The sequence below is a fragment of the Crinia signifera genome, chromosome 4 (genome assembly GCF_055691185.1).
Source record: "Crinia signifera chromosome 4, ASM5569118v1, whole genome shotgun sequence".
In the NCBI taxonomy this organism is placed as follows: Eukaryota; Metazoa; Chordata; class Amphibia; order Anura; family Myobatrachidae; genus Crinia; species Crinia signifera.
In genome coordinates this window covers 167867273-167890092 of record NC_139220.1, presented here as the reverse complement: position 1 = coordinate 167890092, position 22820 = coordinate 167867273, and the positions used below count along the sequence as shown (strand labels likewise).

The following is a 22820-nucleotide window of genomic DNA, read 5'->3' as shown; positions in this document are numbered from 1 at the left end:
CAAATGGAGGATAAAATAAGACTGCGGACAGACACTGAGAATTTGGTGGAGGGAGACAAGGCAATTGCAGATCATCTAAATAATTACTTTTGCTCCGTATTCACTATAGAAGGAGAAGGGAAGGGACCACAGTTAAGTTGCAAGGACAGTCATAAAAATAAGGTAGATGGAACTACATTTACTAGGGAGAAAGTCCTAACAGAACTTTCAAGACTGAAAGTGGATAAATCAATGACGCACTCAGACGGAGTGCATCCAAGGATACTAAAATAACTAAAAGATGTGTTGGTAGCACCATTAACAGATTTATTCAACCTGTCACTAGATACAGGTGCAGTTCCAGAGGACTGGAGAAGAGCAAATGTAGTTCCACTGCACAAAAGCGGAAGCAAAGAAGAAGCAAGTAACTACAGACCAGTGAGCCTTACATCAGTAGTAGGGAAATTAATGGAAACACTATTAAAAGAAAGAATAGTGGAATATCTTAAATTAAATAAGTTACAGGATCCAAAACAGCATGGTTTTACTGCAGGGAGATCATGCCAAACAAGTCTCATTGACTTTTTTGACTCCGTGACCAAAATTCTAGATGAAGGGGGGGCTGTAGATGTGGCATATCTAGACTTTAGTAAGGCATTTGACACTGTCCCACATCTCAGGCTGCTAAATAAACTTGAAAGTGTGGGATTGGATTATAAAACAATTAAATGGATAAGAACCTGTTGCAGGATAGGAAACAGACAGTTGTAGTAAATGGAGTGCATTCTATGGAGGGACATGTTACCAGTGGAGAACCCCAGGGATCTGTACTTGGACCAGTGCTCTTTAATATATTTGTTAGTGACATTGCAAAGGGTATTGAAGGGAAAGTATGCCTTTTCGCAGATGACACAAAGATATGCAACAGAGTAGACACACCAGGAGGGGTAAATGAAATGACTGATGATCTAAGTAAACTTGAGAATTGGTCAAGAGCATGGCAACTACAGTTTAATGCTAAAAAATTCAAAATTATGCACTTGGGACTCAAAAACCCAAAGGCTCAATATAGTATCAAGGGTACTATAATGGAAACTACTGAGGAGGAAAGAGATCTAGGAGTCACTATTTCAAGTGACTTAAAGGCAGGAAAGCAGTGTAGCAAAGCAATGAGGAAGGCTAGTCAGATGCTTGGTTGCATAGGGAGAGGAATCAGTAGCAGAAAAAAAGACGTAATAATGCCACTTTATAGGTCATTGGTACGGCCTCATCTGGAATACTGTGTCCAGTTCTGGAGACCATATCTTCAGAAGGATATAAATACCTTGGAGAGTGTACAAAGAAGGGCAACTAAAATGGTGCATGGCCTACATCACAAAACTTACCTGGATAGACTAAAAGATCTTAACATGTATAGTTTGGAGCAGAGAAGGGAAAGGGGGGACATGATAGAAATCTTCAAATATATCAAGGGTTTTAACATAGTACAGGAGGGAAATTTTCTTCAAAGGAAAGGAAGTAATAAAACACGAGGACATGCACTGAAACTGGAGGGAGGTAGGTTCAGGGGAAATGTTAGAAAGAATTACTTCACAGAAAGGGTAGTGGGTAAGTGGAATAGCCTCCCATCAGAGGTGGTAGAGGCTAAGACCGTAGAACAATTTAAACATGCTTGGGATAGGCATATGAATATCCGGTACTTGTGAGTTATCTGGGCGCCCGATTTTGGTACTAGATCGCATGCGATATCGCATGCGATATCGCATGCCATTTGCGATTTGCATGCGATTTAGCATGCGATTTGCATAAGATTTGCTATTCATTTCATTACCCCACTATCCCCAAAGCGAGGGGACGCGGACACCTGTGAAGCCCGCAAGGGCACGCGGATACCTGTGAAGGTGTCCGCGTGCGCTCGCCACGCTTCGGGCTCGGTGGCTCGCTGCGCTCGCCACACTATTCTATTCTCACTCCACGCCCTAGTGGATAGTAGGGCATGAAAAGGTCGGAGGACGCGTACCGCCGCCCCTCGCGGGCTCGCTGCGCTCGCCACGCTTCGGGTTCACGTTGATTGCCACGCTTCACGCTAAGGGGATAGTGGGGTAATGATGAATAATGAAACGGATAGCAAATCGCATGCGATATCGCATGCGATATCGCATGCAAATCGCAAGTACCCAAAATCGGGCGCCCAGATAACTCACAAGTACCGAATATCCTTACAAAGAAATAAGGATTAAAAAGGGTTAAGATTACCTGAAGGGTAAAAAAAAGGGGGCAGACTAGATGGGCCAACTGGTTCTTATCTGCCGTCAAATTCTATGTTTCTAGATAGGGCTTGCCAAGCTGAACCACATAACTATTTACTGCTATAGTATGTGCAGCACTTACTATATATTAACTAGTGCAACTCCAGGTAGGATAGGTACCAGGAATGTTTTATGTGGTTACCATAGAGACACTTATGTCCAATCTGTTTATGATGGGTTCTGAAGAGTAGGCAAACGTTAGGATAGAAAGACAAGGGGCAAGATGTACTAAGCTTGAAAAGTGATAATATAGAGAGTGATAAACCATCAGCCAATCAGCTCCTAACTGACATGCTACAGGGTGTGTTTGAAAAATGTCAGGTAGGAGCTGATTGGTGAATGGGTTATCACTCTCCATTTTATCACTTTTCAAGGCTAAGTACATCTCGCCCTAGGAGTAAGGGCAAATACTTTTGGTTTTGGCTTAAAAAAATCCCTGCGCCAAAGCCAGAGAATAATTTGAACTTTTCACAAACTCAATGCTCTAAGTGTATTTACTAACTGCATATATGTGGAAAAAACTACTCCTTAGGTAAGAGTTTATCATATGCAGTACATTAAATTCCAGTAGGTACAACAGTTATGGTATGCAGTCAGTGGCAGACCAAAATTGTAGGATCCACGAAGCTTGAACGGTTGTAGGAGCCCCTTTGCAACCAACAATAAGGCAGCATCCAACAAGGTCCAAATATCCCACCTTCAATTATCCCCTCATAGCACCCCGCCCCCCCCCCCCCCACCTTGAGAAATCACATCACAGTTCCACCACTTAATTTATCACCTCAAGGCACCCCCCCTTTCATTAAACACATGACAGCATGCACCACAGCGCCAGCAATATTATTTTTTAATTGGGACTCCTCCTTGTCCCAGGCTCCTTCTCACCTTTCATTGCTCCCAGCCTTCTCCCTAGGATGGACCCTCTCAGGCCCCACCATTCCTGGCAATGTCATATAGAAAAGTTCTGCAGACTGTAAATAGTGTGAAACGATTACATGTTTTAAACTCTTTACAGAGCATAAATCAAAGAGCTAGACTACGATTCCCAATTGCTCCTACAGCACTAAGGGGTACACTTATTAAGCTCGGTGAAGTGATAAAGTGTCTGGTTTTTATCACCGGCCAATCAGCTCCTACCTGTCATTTTTCAAACAAAGCATGGAACTTCACAGTTAGGAGCTGATTGGCCGGAGATAAAAAAATCAGACACTAAATCTGCCCCTAAGTGACTTGTATCCAAGTTGTAATAGCTATGCTGTAGTAGATGCCTGGTTGTCATGGTTTCTTCGGCGACCAGCTACAATATAACCATATAGTGCATAAAAACAAGAGGTGGAAATCCAATTTTGGTGTTAAAACAAGCACACTTTAAAAAAAAAAAAAAAAACTCCATTGATTTTGTTAACTTTAGGGCAGGCATGTCCAAATTACGTCCCATCATGCCTTGTTACAGTTTTCCTATTAGGTTGGACATGCCTGCTTTAGGGGATCCAGAGCAAATTCAGATTTCCTGCCTACCCAGTTGCCTGGGCTTTTCAGATGCACATTTCTGTGGTCAGCCGCTGCTCCATCCATTTCCTATGTTCTTTGTCTGCCTCGATCTGTTTGTGTTATAGTCCTTTGTTCTGTTTACAGTAACGTATCAAAAAACATGCATCTCTGTCTTGTGAGCTGTTCTTATTGAGCAGAAATCTGCATACTGTGTGGCTATTGTGCATTTAGCTATTTTATCTTTAGCTGCTACTACAATTGACCTCTAGCAAGTGCAGTTGTAGTTTTCTAAACAGCAGTGGCAATGTGATGTACTTGTGTATATCAGTAATTCTCAGTTCTGTAGAAAACATCACTGCAATGTACCGATTAATAACAAACACTTTAAACTGCATAATGCAAAATAGGCAAAATGAAACACCTGACACTGCGATATAAGGCTTGGAATGGAATAATCTTTATCCTAGCCAACCGTGTGTAGAATATCAATGAATGCATTTCTAGCCACTCAGAATAAAGTAAGGATGATAGGCATGTCACTGTAATTTTGTATGCAGTTTCAGCTAACTGTCCATCTAGAACATAATTGGGAGCCACATTTATCAAGTATATGAAGACCCCAAATAATAAATAATAATAATAATAATAATATGTCTGGTGGCACAATTATTTAATGAATACAGTGTAAGTGGCATCGTAATGTTAATTTCAAAATAATAAAATAGGGGACAATATAATGGTTGATAAGTGCATCATTTTATTTGTAAATTTAGTTAATTGGGGACATACTGTACTGTATATTACAGTAGTTAATAATAGAGGAACATGCATGCTGGTCAGACTTATGCACTATGATCGACGACCTCCATAGTAAATTAATTTGACAACCAGTAATTAAAAAATATTATGAAATCTTTAGTAAATATTTAGGGACAATTCGTATTTGTAAATTATTTGTTTAATTTAAACCATTTTAGATTATTATTATTATTATTATTAAATCACCCCAATAAGTACATTTATGAAATAATTGCACATCCATAATATATAATAATTGTTTTGTGTAATAAGGTGTCGATAACTAATAATAATTTATTAATAATAGATTCTGGACATACACATATGTATGTCTGTTTTCCTGGTGATTACATTTTCAACTGCTAATCTACTAGAAAATCTAACTGTTTGGAAGGAAAAAGTTGGTGACAATGTGCATTGATCTGTGTCAAGTTTGGGAAGTACAATGAATGATACGTTCCCTCAGAGGCTCTTCACTGTATCATTTGCTTTACTGTTGCAAACACAAATGAACTTTCAGTAGATAACACTGTCTAAATGATGCCTTCCACAGTCATCGGACTTTCTGCCCACGCATGTCCTGTCTACTTCATCTGTGCCTTCAGAGCTCCTTACTGCTTATAACATCTCTTTTCTAGGCTCTGCTGTGTTAATACTACAAGGGAAAGCCTAGAAAAGAGTTGATCGAGTAATACTCTTCAGTTATAGCTACAGGTACTTACATTTTCCAACTCCTAGTCTGTGAAAATCCCACCTCACTAATGGCATCTGGAGGACTTGTGTGTATAATAACAAACTGTAGCTGCTGTGCTTGGTGTTTCCTCTTGTTGCTATGTGAGATTTGTGAACATATAGAACAGAATGTGCAGAGGGTGGTTCAAGAGTTGCGCTAGTGGAGTAAAAAACCAAGCTGCAACTCTGAAGTGTCCCTCCTGTTAGTGAAGGACACAGGTAAAGAACAATGGAACAGAATGATCAGAGTGCGCTCCAACTGTACCACCTAACGTTAATAAATATAACTCATGATTATACAATCAGTGATTTTCCATAGAAGATTTCAGGGTACTTGTTTCCTAGCACGGCCACAATCGCATTGATCTTGTGCCCTTAATAGTGGTATGCGATGGCCCCCGACGTGATGGACCCGATTTCCCATTGAAATGCATTGAAAAGTTAAAAAATCGCGTCGGTCGCGTCGCATGCGGCTAAATAAGCATTAAATGGTCCCGACGCGATGCCCCCGATTTCCCATAGGGAACAATGTTAAATGGCTCAATTTACCCAAATCAACAGGGAACAATGTTAAATGGTCCAGAAACCCCCAAAAACACCCCTGAACAGTGAAATGGCCCCGCAAAATTAGTTAACGCCACCCCACGATCAACGTCAACCCGAAGCGTGGCGAGCGCAGCGAGCCCGCGAGGGGCGGCGGTACGCGTCCTCCGACCTTTTCATACCCCCACTATCCACGTCGGCGTGGAGCTGCGAATAGAATAGTGTGGCGAGCGCAGCGAGCCCCGCGAGGGGACGCGGATACCTTCACAGGTAAACGCGTCCCCTCGCGGGCTTCTATTCTCAACTCCACGCCGACGTGGATAGTGGGGGTATGAAAAGGTCGGAGGACGCGTACCGCCGCCCCTCGCGGGCTCGCTGCGCTCGCCACGCTTCGGGTTGAATTTGATCGTGGAGTGGCGTTAACTAATTTTGGGGGGCCATTTTACTGTTCTGGGGTGTTTTTGGGGGTTTCTGGACCATTTAACATTGTTCCCTGTTCATTTGGGTAAATTGAGGCATTTAACATTGTTCCCTATGGGAAATCGGGGGCATCGCGTCGGGACCATCGCATGCGATTTTTTAGCACGCATGTGATGCGACCGATCAGATTTTTTTACCTGCGATGCCCCTGATTAGAATCGGTGTGGCCATGCTAGGAAACAAAGTACCGATTTCAGATTTTCAACAATGAGACGTACAGTAGACTTCGTTCAAAAAGGTATTCTCTTTATTAAAAAAGGCTTTTTTAATAAAGAGAATACCTTTTTGAACGAAGTCTACGTCTCATTGTTGAAAATCTAAAACCTTCTATGGAAAATCACTGATTGTATAATCATGAGTTATATTTATTAACGTTAGGTGGTACAGTTGGAGCGCACTCTGATCATTCTGTTCCAATATAGAACAGAATACCTGTCTGTGCTGCCCTGATGCATATACCTGTTGCAGCCATGTCTGGGATCTGTGACTTCACCCTCTGTATAGTTTTTTAACCAAGAAATATCACCAGTATAGTAGGCAGCAAGATTATCCACCTATACCCTTTAAAGTTGACCATGTCAAATCATTGTATGGTAATCATTGGCATTTAAAGGTTCATGTACAGTATGTGTGACAATCTGATGCTACCTGGGTCCTGAGACATCCATTGGTGCCCACACCCGGACACCTCAAACACCCCAGTAGTCTGCCAATAGTGTCATCTGCTCATTACATCTGTATACAGTTGCACACATGATGTCATTATGTAATAATGCAGCGCCTCTTTAAAGGACCCCACACCCAAACAGAGCTGAGGGGCTGGGTGTGCCCAGGACAACATCCCTGCATGCCCCCCCCCCCCCCCCCCTGCACTGCAAGCGCCTCGTAGATTATGCAAGTCTCCAAGGGCGCCCGCAGTGAAACCGTGCACAGATCTACAACATCTGTCCCCATTGCGAATCTATAGATTGTGGGTCATTGAACCAAAATTCCCAAGACTGTGTATTGATGCATTAGGAGTCCCGATACTGTTGCTAACCAGTAACGCTAGAAAGCAGTACACCAATCAGCTTCACCACTGAAGTTTTCATTGTTAAATTGCAGCTATATTGTATGTCAAATGGTCTAAGAAGGAATGGGATTATGATTATTCCTAAAACATATAACGCTCCGCATTCATATGATATTCCACAGTGCCCCTGTGACACTTACTGTATAGCAGATTGCATAAATTCAAATAAGATGTGATAGGACATACAAACATGGGCGACAATAAGAGACCTGTATAAGGTCTATCTTTGGGGGCCTGGTATTGGCAGAATGTGATGGGGCAGTATGAGTTCTTTACAGTACATCCCTAGCTGAGACACAATAAAGGTACACATGCTGCACACAATGGGGGTCTGATTGCTGATCAACAGGATTATGGGTAAGCACAAAATGGCTGTGCAGTTTCAAGTATATTACTCAGAGTACATCAAGTTTTAGACAGTCATTGGCAATCATACTTTATGTATTCATCATTTATTTATTAGGTTATTCATATAGCGCACACACATTCTACTGCACTTTCAGGGACTAGTTAGTCATTCCCCGCCTAAGTGGAGTGTAGAATGTACCACATTCCCTACCACATGTACATACACCTGAATGTACATTAGTGTTTATTATAAGACAGAATTAAATGAATCTACCAAGCTCCTGTGAGCTCTCAGGAGAGTAGACCAAAATCCAGATACCCCTCATTTCTCCATTGAAGTGTGCTGTACACCGGAATGATGACGCAAAGTGTGTCAATGTTTTCTTGCTTCAGCTCAGTACTGCAAAGCCCAGCATGGCACTGGCAGGGGAAGACGGACTATTTGGTGCAACTGAAGCCCCAGTGTAATAGGATACATCTGTATTTTCACACCTTCAATGAAGTGGCATCCATCTCATAATAAGTCATAGGAATCTCTCTATGTTTGTTGGCTTTAAACAAAAGTTTCTGGTTTATGAAGCACAATTGCGTAGAAAAAATGTAGTTGCAGAAATATTCATATGGTCTAAACACACCAGTCTTCTATAAAACACACTTCTATCAAAAGGCATGATTTATCCTGTTATATACTTTAAACACATCTATATCATACTTGTTGTATTGTCTGGGAGGCTCCCAAAAATCGAGTGGTGCTCCCCCCCCATGGATAGGTAGGCAAGTCTGCTGGATCCTGCCTTCTGCACCCCAATACTCCCCCTGCAGCTGTCCTTGAAAAGTGGGTTGTCCAGTAAGGCCAGTGACGTGATTTGGGCTGAAACACATCATCATGGCTTATCCCCTGTTTTACAATGCTTGTAATATGGGCACTGAACAGTTACGATCACACAGCTATGCCACCACACTACCCACCCGATCTTAGTTGTACTGGCCTAGCTCCCCCCTTCCCCATGGAGCAGTGTGAAAGTCCATATGTAAGAAACACTGAAAAGTGTGATCTATATGTAAGATTCACTGGTAACAGAAAGAAGTTTGACCAGGTTTCTCAGTAGTCTGCTAATCATAATTCCAATATTCAAATGTTCACATAAAAAGGTCAGAAAGGTGTCAACAGTGGAAAAGTTGACATTGTCCTAGTGTTAACATTTACAATATGGTTAGGTTATAGGCTTATATAATCAACACATTTCAACAGTTTTTGCATTACAGCAGTGTTAACAAGTGTATAAATGCACATATAATAAGAACACTCGGTGGTAAATTTACTAACCATTGGTTTTGGCTCTACTCCAACTATATTGGCAAACAATCAATGTACAAAAGAAGCTTACTGCCAGTTATATAAATAGCTGGTTGATTACAGTTTCCTAGCAACATTCTGACCTCTGTACTTCCTGAAAACACTTGGGGTGAAATTTAATAGGATGAGAGATTCAGAAAGTGAGAGATTTGGTAAGAAATCTCCAGTTTTTTTAAAGTGACAATCATTTACACTGCAAAACCAGTCTACTGTATCTCATCCATAAAAAGGTTTATTAACACCTTTACCACTGAAACTCTTCTTGCTCCTGACTTTTTTTTTAGCTCAAACAGAAATCCGCAGTAGGTGCCCTTATACACCTACTGTGCTAAGAACGCATTAACCCATAGCTCCAGGTACTTATTCCAGAACCTATGGAGTAACACATATTAGCCGCAATTTTTACAGTGTGAAAAAAGGGATAATTGATTAGCTATGGATTAAAAGTTCAAGGTTACCAACCTTTTCCTCGCGTGGTAAGCTTTCGAGGCTTTTTAAACATGAGCCTGTATCACCGCAACCCATATAGCGTAAAGGCCACCTCATAGCTTCATGTACTTTCATACAGTTTTATGTGCCACCATTAGCTCATTTACTTAAAGTATATCCTCATATACTTTAATACTGTCTTACAGTATATAGAGTTAGGAGCATTTTAAGAGAGGAGGAGGCATGCTTGCAGATTCCTCCTTCCGGGCCCCCTCCTCTCTGCCGGCACCAGAGCCATGCTGTAGGAGTCTGAGCACTAGAGTGCTCCAACCTTACTGTGCATGCGCAGATCTTCAAAAATATGGTGCAGAGGCCATTTTTGAGTGATTTTCATAGTGCAGCAGGATGGCGCTGTAGGGTCTGAGCACTCTAGTGCACAGCAAACATTTTTTCCTGGGATTTAAGCAGTTCTGTGGCTGGCATTGTGGTAATCCAGAGGGCAAGTATTAAAAAAAATGGGTGCAGTGTGTCCAGTGTGAGCTGAATACAGTACATATAATGCTAAATAGAGTCCCAAGAATGTATTGTTCACCCACATAGACCAGGTTCATCCTCAATAATGAGATTTAGAAGATACAGTATATACAACCTTCAAGAGAGATTATGTTGGACAAGATTCCCATAGCGCACAATCACCTTGCAACTGTCATTATAGAGTGTCATCTCTGTTTATCATGAAACATGACATGAAGGATTGTAACTACTATATACTGTAATCTGTACTTGCCGCCAATATGTGGGAAGTGTGCCGCTGATATGTAGGGACTGAACATTCAGAGTGAATTGCGGCTTTTTATGGTGGTTGATTTGACAGTCACAGGAACATAGGAAATTCTTAATCTTTATATGGATCTTATGTGACTAAATCAATTTTAGTATTATGTAATAAATCTGTCAGTTATATTTAATGTCAATATTTAAAACTCACTTTATATAGAAAAATTATATTACCCATAACCAAAACTTTTATTTGTCTTTTATCAATAGGACACAAATTAATTTTACAGTTGCAATTGATTTCACAGCATCAAATGGTAAGTATAGCGATGCCATGTATTAAGTGGTTTATATCTTTTTAGAATATCATATATTCATTTACATTAAAAAAGAAATTTAGATATTGTTGTGTATGAGCAACCAGCATAATGTTTGAATAAAAAATGCTGTTTTAATACTTTCTTTACCTATTTGGTAATCTGGCACCAAGTGTAATAGAGTAGGCCCCAGCCTATGGGACCAGTGTCTTTTAGGGGTCCTGATCAAAATAGCCTTGATTTGATCTTGAGAGAAAAGTACATTAAAGTTTTCTTAAATTGTTACCAAAAGATAGAAAAAACGAATCCAAGAAAATTAAAACTTTGAAATAAAGACTATAAAGAAATGACTGTATTAATGTAATGTACCCATAAACATGTTAAAGTACATAGACATCAGATTCAAATGACTGTTGTCAGATCATAGCCATGATCTAGTGCAAATTACAAATGATAAAAATGTTTGCATGCTAGAAATTGGATGGTTCTTAATAAATAACTTAAATCACATACAATATGAACAGCTGAGTAAATACATTATTGTGTACTATTTATCTATCTCTGAAAACAAGCAACATATTTTTGTATATTGTCAAACAGGAAACCCTGCACAACCCACCTCTCTGCACTATATGAATCCTTATCAGCTGAATGCATATGGCATGGCACTAAAAGCCGTTGGAGAAATTATTCAGGATTATGATAGCGATAAAATGTTTCCTGCATTAGGGTTTGGAGCAAAGTTGCCACCTGATGGAAGAGTATGTCATGAATTTGCTTTGGTAAGTTATTTTATTCTTTCTACTCATGTTCATATGTAACATGGTAAAAGGACAACAAAACCTCATATTGGCAACCTGCCAATATGAAAATGCTGTAGAAGGTACCCTATGGATTCTACATGGAGAAGAGGAAAGGCCTACAGTGGACCCTATAGGTACGTATGGATGGGTGATTTGTAGTTTGTATTAAACTTTTATTTTTCTGTGTGTGTGTCATTTATTTGGACATTATTTTGTTGAAGACCCAGCAGGCCGATTACTGCCTGCATGGTGGGACTTGTTGTTCTCCAAATCCCTGCATGCGGGGAGGCTTGCTGAGACTTGTAGTTCCACAAAAAAACCCAATGTTTATTATTCTTAATCTTACACATTTATTTCCGGGGTTGCCCTGGAGGGGGGGGGGGGACGACCTCTTTATTGGCCAGGGTGACCAGCCAAAGGTTAATGCTTTGGCCAGGGGGCCTTGTATAAAAAGTGTACCCTGGTGCTGGTTATAGAAATACAGGGGGACCCCAGATTCTTCCCCCCCTCAAAGAGCCTGAGGCTGGTTATTGCCAGGTAGGGGGACTGCACGTCAGTTTTTTTCAATTATTTCTTCTATTTTTTTTTTACACAGGCCAGCATCACATGGATCCGACAGATCCGTACGATGCTAGTGGCTAGTATGTATTTCCCTAATACAAATGGCTACAACATCGCCAAATACAAAACCTGAGAATACGCTAGGATTGTAAATTCTCTGTTCGTACCGGGATCTGCCGTATATGGCCGACCTTAGTAAAGTTACCCCAATGCCTCTACAAATGACATATGATGAGAAGAAGGTTGGGTCAAGGATGGTGCACCCACACTCCCATTCACTCTATGACATTTTTAAGGTGTTGAATGGTGTGTGACTACATTATTTATTTAAACTTGAATTGAGTATATTGCCAATCATTACCTTTCACTTTGAGAATTAGGCAAGCTATTCAGATACTCAAGTTTTTGCTCCATTGAATAATTTTTTGAGAACTGTGGGCTAATTATGCTTAAAGCTAAGTCTAGTATCATACAGGGAACATTAGTTTCAAATTTTAGTAGCGCCATATCAGGTACGCAAACAAAAAGCTAATGATGGCTGCATATACGAGAAAGTTGTAGCGATATATTAACCTGAAGACCCTGACCTTACTTTACTATTACCTGTTTAAATTCAGCCCTCAAATGTGCTCTAAATCTACCCCACAAATTCATGTTTTTAATGTATTATAAAATAACAAATGACTGTAGCCGATGGCAGGTCTTAAGCATACGATGCAATAAATATTCTATATTCTTCTATTTGCGGTACAGAATGGTAATCCACAGAACCCATACTGCCAAGGAATAGATGGAGTGATGGAAGCCTATTATAGAAGCTTGAAAAGTGTACAGCTATATGGACCAACCAACTTTGCTCCAGTTATTAATCACGTGGCAAGGTAAATAAATAATCATCTAATGTTTTTATCAACCATGTAGCTTATCATGTTGAGAATATTTTTTTATTTCAGTAAAAACAATTACAGTATACTGTATACAGTTGCTTCACATTCAATTGTAATGTGTGTTTGGATGGATACAAAGCCAGTAGTTTCTAAAGGGATGCAGTCAAAATCCCGACAGGGTCAAAATCCCGACATGGACAAAATCCCGACATGGACAAAATCCCAACATTTAAAATCCCGGCAGGGTCAAAATCCCGACAGGGTCAAAATCTCGACATATAGAATGTACAAGTGAAACAGTCTACATGCCTTTCGGTCGACATGGGCTTTTTCACTGTTTTTTGAACCGACATGTGCCGACAGGCGGTATTTCATGCCCTACCATCCACTACGGCATGGTGGGAGAATAAAATAGTGTGCCGAGCGCAGCGAGGCACCGTGCCCAAAGCATAGCGAGCGGCTGCGGTTCACTTGCAATTGTGTCCATGTCGACGGTGTCGACATTCGGGTCAAAAAACAGTGAAAAAACCCATGTCAACCTCGCACCTGTCGACCAAAAGGCATGTAGACTGTTTCACCTGTACATTCTATATGTCGGGATTTTGACCCTGTCGGGATTTTAAATGTCGGTATTTCATACCGAATCCTTTCTAAAGTCTCTACACATTTTTTCACAGGACCCCTAGGCCAAGTGTGCCTACTCCACCAATAAATAAAATAAGAATTTTGTGCTGCTATTCTTATGTTCAGTGACGTATGTCATAATGGACATGGTTGCACATCTGTTTGTGTGATTGACAACCACATGCATTGCTATTGAGTATAACAATGAGTGGAGGAGGAGAAAAGACAGGTGTGAAAAGGAGATAAGGAAGAAGTTTGGTACAAATGGAAAGATGGAGCAGCTGGGGAAAAAATATGGTCCAAAGGCGCTATGGGGAGACAATGGGCTACATGTAAACAAAGGTGGGACAGAAAGACATGTACATACAGTATACAGGTTAGAGACAAATAGACTTATACAAGGGTGGAAGTGTCATATAAAAACTACAACATAGTATCATTTAACTATTATGGTAAATGCCTTTATACAAGAAAAAAGGATACAATTTATATCCACTGCTTCTCCAAATTGTTGAACTATTACCTATGGCAGGGGTTCCCAAACTTTTTGGAATCATGGCACCCCGAAGCATCAGAATTATTTTGCGGCACCCCTAGGCTACAGGTTTCTCATTGAGAAAGTTAAAAACAAATATTAAGTTAAATATATTGTGTTTATATCTCATCATTAGGATCAGTAATGTGGTATTGGACAGGATTCACTTCTGTTTGTGCACAGTTTGACTATAATGTTAAACATAAATAACTTGAATTGATCCTGGACCACCAACCCAGGGCACCCCTGCAAGTCCTTCAAGGCACCCCAGGGTGCCACGGCACACAGTTTGGGAACCCCTGACCTATGGAATGAAACCCCCAAAAGAATACACTTTTATTCCTTGTATATCAAACCCCCCTGGTTGCACTCACATGGCACTATGGTCACTGTGATCAGCGGTTACCCTCACTGTTGTGAAGTCATGAGTTTTATGTTCATTTCTGTATTGCGTTTGTATGGTCTCCCAAGGTTTGCATGGTTTCCTTCCACCCTGGCCAGTTTATTGGCTGCTGACAATTATGAACCTAGTTTGTTTGTACATTTGTGTAAAGGTCCATTCACACTGGATGTTTTTGCCCAGAGTGTATGCACAGCGATGATGGGGAAAAATCGCTCAGTGCATACACACTGAGCGATTTGTACATGGGGTGGACGACTTCCCATAGCAGGACGTATAGAAAGATGTTCACCCCGTCACTCAACTGCTGGTAATACCAGCAGATGAGCGGCGGTGCCGGCGATGATGCGGGAGCGCGCATTACCGCTCATAGCCAGGCCATACCCACTAGGCAGCTCAAAACCGTCCAGTGTGTATGGGCCTTTAGGTAATTTAAAGTGCATTCTGCAAAGGGCCAAATGCTACTGAGAACATAATTGAGAAATATTCTCTTTATACAGTGCTGTCTGAATAAATAATAATAAAAGGACAGAGTGAATAATTTCTGAATTTGGTCTGCTTTTTTTATGTCTGCTTTTTTAGGACCAAATGGAGAATCAGGCTAATCAATATGCTCGGCGGCAGAAATCAATAATGAAGATACACACAAGAAGTTGTGAGTCCTTACCCACAACTTCTTGTGTGTATCTTCATTATTGATTTCTGCCGCCGAGCAGATTAAAAATCTCATGAGTGCCCTCTTCACATCAGTCTACATTCTCCCACAACGATTGAGTGGCACCGGGGTTGTTGACATCATCTGTATTGAGTGCTGGGACCCTTCCTACGCTATATATATATATATATATATATATATATATATAAGTGTGGGACTCACGCTGCTTGCTTCAAAGACAACAGTAATTTATAGTTAATTCAACGTTTCATTTTTTTTTATTAATACCATCTTCAGGATATGAAAATACATAAAGACACTCACCTTAAATAAGCAACTACCAAGTTACACAGAGACACACTGACTGCTGAGCGCTGCACCCGCCACTGATTGCGGAGGCGGGGTGTCGCTTGGAGCATCAGGACGCACACTGACATCATCTGATGCCTTGGTCAGCCACCGTGAGATACAAATACAAAAATCATCAATGAGCCACAATCAAATATGTACAAAATGGCAAAAACACAATATAAAGCAACACTCACCTGGAATAATACAATATCTCACTATAATTATAAAGAGACATATTATTATCATTATTATATCACATGTCCCAGCGTGCTAGTCAAAGGTGAACTGCAACACAAGCAGCGCACCCCGCTAGCCCTGCAGACCTTGGACGTTATTGTTTAATAACACAGTGTATATTTATTAGTCTTTTCACTATACATATTAGTCCTCTGATAAGCCCCGCACACATTGGGCAATATTGGCTTGCAGCACTGTATATATCCATCAGTCCTTTTTAGGACTCTAATGTCTAATTGTGATCTGTAGCAGCTACGTCCGCTATATTGGTATTCCCTCTTTAGGGCACCCTAAATATTTAGATTGCTGCTCTATATATCCTATTATACAGATGCGTGGTGAACCCTAGTTTCCACGGGCTACACCACCAAACACCATACACATACGTACACATACACCAGACACCATACGTGTCCTTATATCGGACACGCTTCTGCTGACACTGTAAGGCAGTGGCGCACTCAGGGGGGGGGGGCGGTTTCTGAGTACCCATAACACCCCCCCCCTAGGAGTCTAAGGGCCCTAGGCTGAAAGCTGAGGGTCCCCTATTGCCATGGGTACAAGAATTAAAAAAATTGGCCCTTGGGAACCGGAGATATGACTTCAAAGCAGTGGTCCCCATCCAAGCCTGTTAATTGCTGTTCCCAGTCAGATGTTCGGTTCTGTCTGACTTAGAGTTTTTCTGAGGGTATATTCCAAAAGATGGGACTCTCCCCCTTTGATGGACACTAGTAGTTTGTCTCTACTGTTCCCAGAACCAGAGATATCAGCCTTCCAGCAGCTGGTTACTGCTTCAGCTCCACACACCTGGTATGTAGTTTTATATTCTCGTTGGCAGATTGTTCTGCCTCCTGAACTCTGATCCCCTAGTCCCCAATACCATTTGGTAGGTGGGATTCTCTAGTTTTCCATTAAAATCTAAAAAATCTATTTCCGGGAACTGGAGGTATCTGCACCAGAAAATTATGAATAATAAGCCCACTCCACACCCCTCCTCTGCGTATTAAACATCCTCTACCACCCTGGAAGTTATGCATCAGGGCCCCTTTATTCAGCCCAATGCCCCCTTCTCCCACCTCATCTCTCACCATCTGTGCAGTAAAGGGGTAATTAGTGGAAATTACCACCCGCGGGACATCAAAGCTTCCCCCACCCCTACCGCTGGAGGATCGGTAGGGGCCCCAATACATTGCTATGCCCAGGGGTCTACACTGCTGTTGATGCCCCTGTATGTATGTATGTGTGTATATATATGTGTGTGTGTGTGTGTGTGTGTGTGTGTTTGTGTGTATACATATATATATATATATATATTTTTTTTTTTTTTTTATTATTATTATTATTATATATATATATACACATTTGGTCTATCTATAATACTTTAACTGACCCGGCATATACTGGGTCACCTAAGTGTCCATCTCCATGCTTTGCTCCGCCCCTCTGGAAACCCCCTTTTGAAAATCCTGCGTTTGCCCCTGTAAGGAGACATAACCTTATAAGTCTATCTGGCACCAGTGCAAAATTGTATTCAGTGACCATTATCTGAATAACATTCAAGAATAAAACCCAGATAAAGAGCGTTCTGTGTCAACATACTAAAACATATGTATACATTTTTGAACTATAATGCTACATAGTATATGATGTATGACACTCTACCCAGTACCTAAATATCTACAGTGCATAAGCCTTCTGATCTGCACCTACAGTATACTGCCTATAAACACCTAACCTGTGATAGGGACACTAAAACATCTATGAAAATAGCAGTACTTTGAACTGACGTGACCGGGATAAAAATTGCACACAGACACAAATGATTAATCTTCAAGATTTATTGGTATTTGCGTACGATAGATCAGCTGACCATAATCATTGATACAACAAGGTTTCCCGCAATACTTACGAGCCATAAGGGCCAAACATTAAAGGGATAGACGCACTATTATTATCAATTCAAGGAATAAGTGCTAAGGGACATACCGCACATGCATTTTTAACATGCACTTTACTTACCATGTCTTTGTTCTATGTTTCCTGTAGTTTGTTATATGTCGCAGCCTTTTTTAACATATAACCCTAATAAAAGGTATATTTTAAGTCTCCAATTATTTCTCCCTTGGTGCACCACTCATGTGACAAACTTTCCCTACCCCCTTTCTTACATATATAATATAAAGGGGGAAATTTACTAAAGGAAATTTGTAAAAAAAATAGGTGTATTTGTATCCAGAAATACTTATTTTTGACATTTACTATCCCGAAAATACAGCAATTCGTAGTCGTATTGGTGTGCTATCAATATGAATACGAATTGCCGTATTTTCGGGATAGTAAATGTAAAAAATAAGTGTATTTCTGGATACAAATACACCTATTTTTTACAAATTTCCTTTAGTAAATTTCCCCCAAAATGTCTAGTGTCCGTGTGTAACCAAAACACTTCCATCTGCTAGCAGTGAGTGAAACTACATATCTTTCTCTTTCACACATACAGATACACAGAGGCAATCACAAGGTAGCAAACTAGCTTTTAAAGTGTTTGCTTCAAGCAGGCTTAGCTAGTAGTGCATACCATGCAAGCGTCAACAAAGGTTATGGGTCTATAGCCTTGCAAAAAGGGGCTTACAGTATCTCTAGCACTCCATTCTTCTTCAACAGTTGTGGATACTATTTCTGGCTCCTGTCATTAACTGTATAAATGTGCAAACCTCACGGGCAATATATTGCTTGCTATCGCTATCTCAACTCTTGTACTTGTAAATTGTTTTATAACACACTGACTGAAGCCAAAAGCAATTGCTTCTGCCTTTGTTATGGCTTCCAATTCTCCTTTCCTTGTAACCTTAATAAGTAAATCTAATTAAAATATTAAATATATAAATTATTTAAGAAGGCCACCACAATAGACTTATAATAACCAGATTGGCATTTTTCAAAGTGTTGGGGTTTATAGAGGGTACACACGGTGAGATATGCACTATTTTTTTATTTGATTTTGCGGTACTTGTTTCCTAGCACGGCGCCCGTCGTGGTTAATAGCATACCTTAAGTTAAAGTAATTTAAGGTATGCGATGGACTCGATTTTCTGTCATTTTTCATCCATTATTGCCGGCAAGGGTGAAATCGCGTTGATCGTCCGATGCGACCGACGCGATCAACGCGATTTTACATAGGGTACAATGTTAAATGGCCCCCAGAACCCATTTTTCATTGTATGCCCCCCCATTGTTAACGCCACCCCACTATTGACGCCAACTCGAAGTGTGGCGAGTACGCGTCCTCCGACCTTTTCATACCCCCACTATCCACGTCGGCGTGGAGTTGATTTTATATAGTGTGGCGAGCCCAGCAAGCCACCGAGCCCGAAGCGTGGCGATCGGACGCGTAATACCTTTGAAGTAATGTGCGTCCCCTCGCTGCGCTCAACACACTATATAAAATCAACTCCACGCCTTTGTGGATAGTGGGGGTATGAAAAGATCTGAGGACGCGTACCGCCGCCCCTCGCGGGCTCGCTGCGCTAGGGTTGACGTTCATCGTGGGGTGGCGTTAACAGTGGGGGACCAATGAGGGGGGGTATGCAATTAAAATTGGGGTTTCGGGGGCTTTTAACATTGGGCCCAATGGTAAAATGGTCTCGACGCGATTTTTTTCGGCCCCGATGCTTAAGATAAAAATCGCTGGCGCCGTGCTAGGAAACAAGTACCAAAAAAACTACAGAATGTATTCTGAAAGTTATTGTACTAAACTGACACAAATAGCAAATCCAATGTTTACTAATACACAAAGGAAAATATGAAATTCTGCACTGTTTGCTGAGTAAGAGTTCTCAGGATCACGCCTGCCAGAATTCTAGCTCTTTGACAGGATCAACGCTTTCTAAACCTCTGGTCAGCACTAGGTGGCCTGCGGGCCTGCTCTGCCTTTCTTGTGACCCTGAGAGAGTTCTAATGTTGTGTACACACTGTCTGATTTTGGCTACAATTTTGACTATGTAGACAAAAAAGTTCATAAATAGGATAGTAAGTTATCCAAAATCACAGAGAGTTTAGGAGGCGTGTGATCAGGGGCGTAGGGAGGGTGGGCCCAGTAAGGGAGGGTGGGCCCAGTAAGGGAGGGTGGGCCCAGTAGAGGGCACTGTGCAGTGCAAGCGCTAGCTGCTCAGCAGAGGATGTTGCTGCATCCCCTGCTACTGGCCTCTGTGGCTGTTGGATGCCGCTGTGCCTGTCACACAGCATGATAGGAAGCAGTGCCAGTAGCAAAAAACTCCCTCCCGACTCAAAACCCCTTGAGACAGCATCAGCAGCAGACAGCTGAAAAGGGGTGGAGCTACACAGGGCAGAGCTAGATGAGAGGATGATCTGCCGGGCAGAATTAGGTAATTACAGTGTGTGTGTGTGTGTGTGTGTGTGTGTGTGTGTGTGTGTGTGTGTGTGTTTGTGAGAGAGAGTGCTGCTGCTGTCGGCTGTAAACGATATTTATAAGCAACACTACTACTGTCAGCAGCTGACAGTGTTATGTAAAAGCAGCGCTACTACTGTTGGCTGTGTACGCTATGTATACACATCTCTAGTACTGTTGGCGACTGTGGACATTATGTATAAGCAGCACTACTACTGTAACACTGTAACACTACCTGTAAATCAGTAATGGATTCCACCTGGGTTGTACTAATTGTCAGAATAAGATGGCTGTGTGATCTGGCTGTTGCAGCTACACGTTGTTCCATTGAGTAGTTAAGCTCAGACAATAAATACTCTGTTTCTTTATTGTCCTTTATTAAGCTGGAAAACTACTGTAAAGACTTTTCTTTAGTGTAAGAACTTCAAAGTAATAAAAAGATTAACTGTGCTTATATTATACTTAAAATGCAGTTCACTTTTGTTTTGTTTTTATATACATAATCCAAATTACCATACATTACAGCAATAACGAAGTCTTAATTTAACTACACAGCTACAAATAGTCACTTATGAATTAAATTAATAATGGGCCCCCACATGCTAGCTTAAGGCTTCGAACCAATTTCCTTTGGCATACTCAGTTTATGATCACTTTGGCTCAGATTTGCAAGTTTATACTGCAGGCTTTGCATATTGGATTGCTCAACCTCAACCTCAGTTCTAAACAAATATACAATAGTTACAGTATCTTTGAGGGGAGATCATATGTAATATTGTAGCCGGGTTGCTTGACATGCATAATGCTACAGATACTGGCGCTCAGGTACTTTCTCTACCCAGATCCACCTCCACGCAGTAGGGCACTGTCTCTCTGTAGCACACTTTAGCTGCTCCTCTAAATCTGCCTCAGGCTGCATCCCTAGGACTTTAAGTAGCTCCTTGTGGGCCAGATTCTCTAAGCTTCAAAAGTGATAAAATGGAGAGTGATAAACAGCCAGCCAATCAGCTCCTGTCTGACATTTTTCAAACACAGTCTGGGACATGGCAGACAGAAGCTGATTGGCTGGCTGTTTATCACTCTCCATTTTATCACTTTGGAAGCTTAGAGAATCTGGCCCATTGTCTGCCTTTCCACACAGTGTGCTCCTACATCTCACTCACTCTCCTCAGCAGTGGGGGTCCCAGCTCACCACCTCCATGGCATGTGGCCCCACACAGCCTCCATTGGCGGTGACACAGCAGCACCAGTTCCTACCTCTCAGATCAGACTGCACCCCCAACTTCTGCTCACTCTCAACTGACATCTCCTGACACTGGTCATGTGACATGCTACTGATTTTTTGATCAGCTGCTGAGACTGCTGGGAATTATCCACCTGTGTAAACAAATTCACTCTAGTGCACTTCAGTGTCACACACAATACATTGAATTGAGGGTATTACACTACTATCAGCAAGTGTGGGCATTTTGTATAAACAGCCCTACTACTGTCAGCAGCTGTGGGCGTTATATGGTTTATGGTGGGCATTATGTATAAGCAGTGTAACTACTGCTCATGGCAATGGGGTCTGCAGTATGCCTGAGTGGACAGGCCAGCGGGCAGTTAGTATTACTTGGGGCATAATGTGTGAGGCACTACTGGGGCATTATGTGCTAGGCATTAAATGCCATGGGTGAGGAGGCAAAGGGGGCGGGTGCCTTGACATAATCTTGCTCCAGGTGCCATGGTTCCGCACTACACCTCTGGACATGCAGCCCCGCCATTAGAAGGTATTGCAATATGGTCAAAATCACAAGTGTAGTTAGCCAAAATCATATAGTCCAAAAAGGAGAAGTCTTAATCAGCCACTAGCCTGAACAGCACATACCTTTAGACAAAGCATTACCTCCCAACATTGTATTCGGGAGAATCTGCACATTTGGGAGGTGTACACTAAGCATAGTTCTCATCTGACTGTGCAGTCTCCTAGGATTGCTGCATGTACACTCAGAGGCGGATTGGGATGGAAAACCAGCCTGGATGCAGCTCGAATGAGGGCAGGTCTGTTAAGGGGGAGGGAAGGGTGAAGGGCAGAATACTTCCTCCTCATCAGGCCTGATTCTTAGGGGTAAATTTACTAAAGCTCCTAAAAGTTAAAAGTAGGGATGTTGCCCACAGAAACCAATCAGATATTCGCTATCATTTCTCTATTGCATCCTAAAAATTGATATAATCTAAATGATTGCTATTGGCACCATCCACACTTTTCACTTTTAGAATCAGTAGCAGTGCTGCTTATACACACAATGCCCACATTACTAACGCTGCATAGTTCCCACAGTAGCAGTACCACTTATACACACACATGTCCACAGTAACAGAACCCTTCTAACACTGTCAGTATCACAGCACAGCCCCAGCAGTGGCAGGGGGGAGCAGTCACCACTGGGGCACAGGGTCACGGCACTCTAACAGATTCCTGAGTGAGCTGCAGCAGCTTCTCCACCACTGGCTGTCTGTGTGAGGAAGCAATGACAGGGTAATTGAGCTTCCTCACACAGACAGCCAGAGAGCTCCCCCTTCCACCTTGCACGTGCTGATGTCTCTTTTGGGCTCCCTGTAGCCTGCTGGGCTGTGGCTTCACATGCTGTGTGAGAGCTCTGCCTGCTATACGCTGGCAGGCAGTGCTCAAAGTGGCCTCACGACCTTCCTTCTTACAAGGGCTGCCAGGCGGCGGTAGTGCAA

General features: G+C 41.7%; 1 protein-coding gene across 1 annotated transcript in view; it reads left to right on the top strand.

Annotated features, from left to right (window-relative positions):
• Positions 1-22820, top strand: part of CPNE8 (copine 8) — a 315213-nt gene that overhangs the window by 264982 nt on the left and 27411 nt on the right. The window contains exons 14-16 of the mRNA XM_083182933.1: positions 10586-10632; positions 11233-11414; positions 12750-12877. Of these exons, the coding sequence (XP_083039059.1) occupies positions 10586-10632; positions 11233-11414; positions 12750-12877 (357 nt within the window). The remainder of the gene's footprint in view (positions 1-10585; positions 10633-11232; positions 11415-12749; positions 12878-22820) is intronic.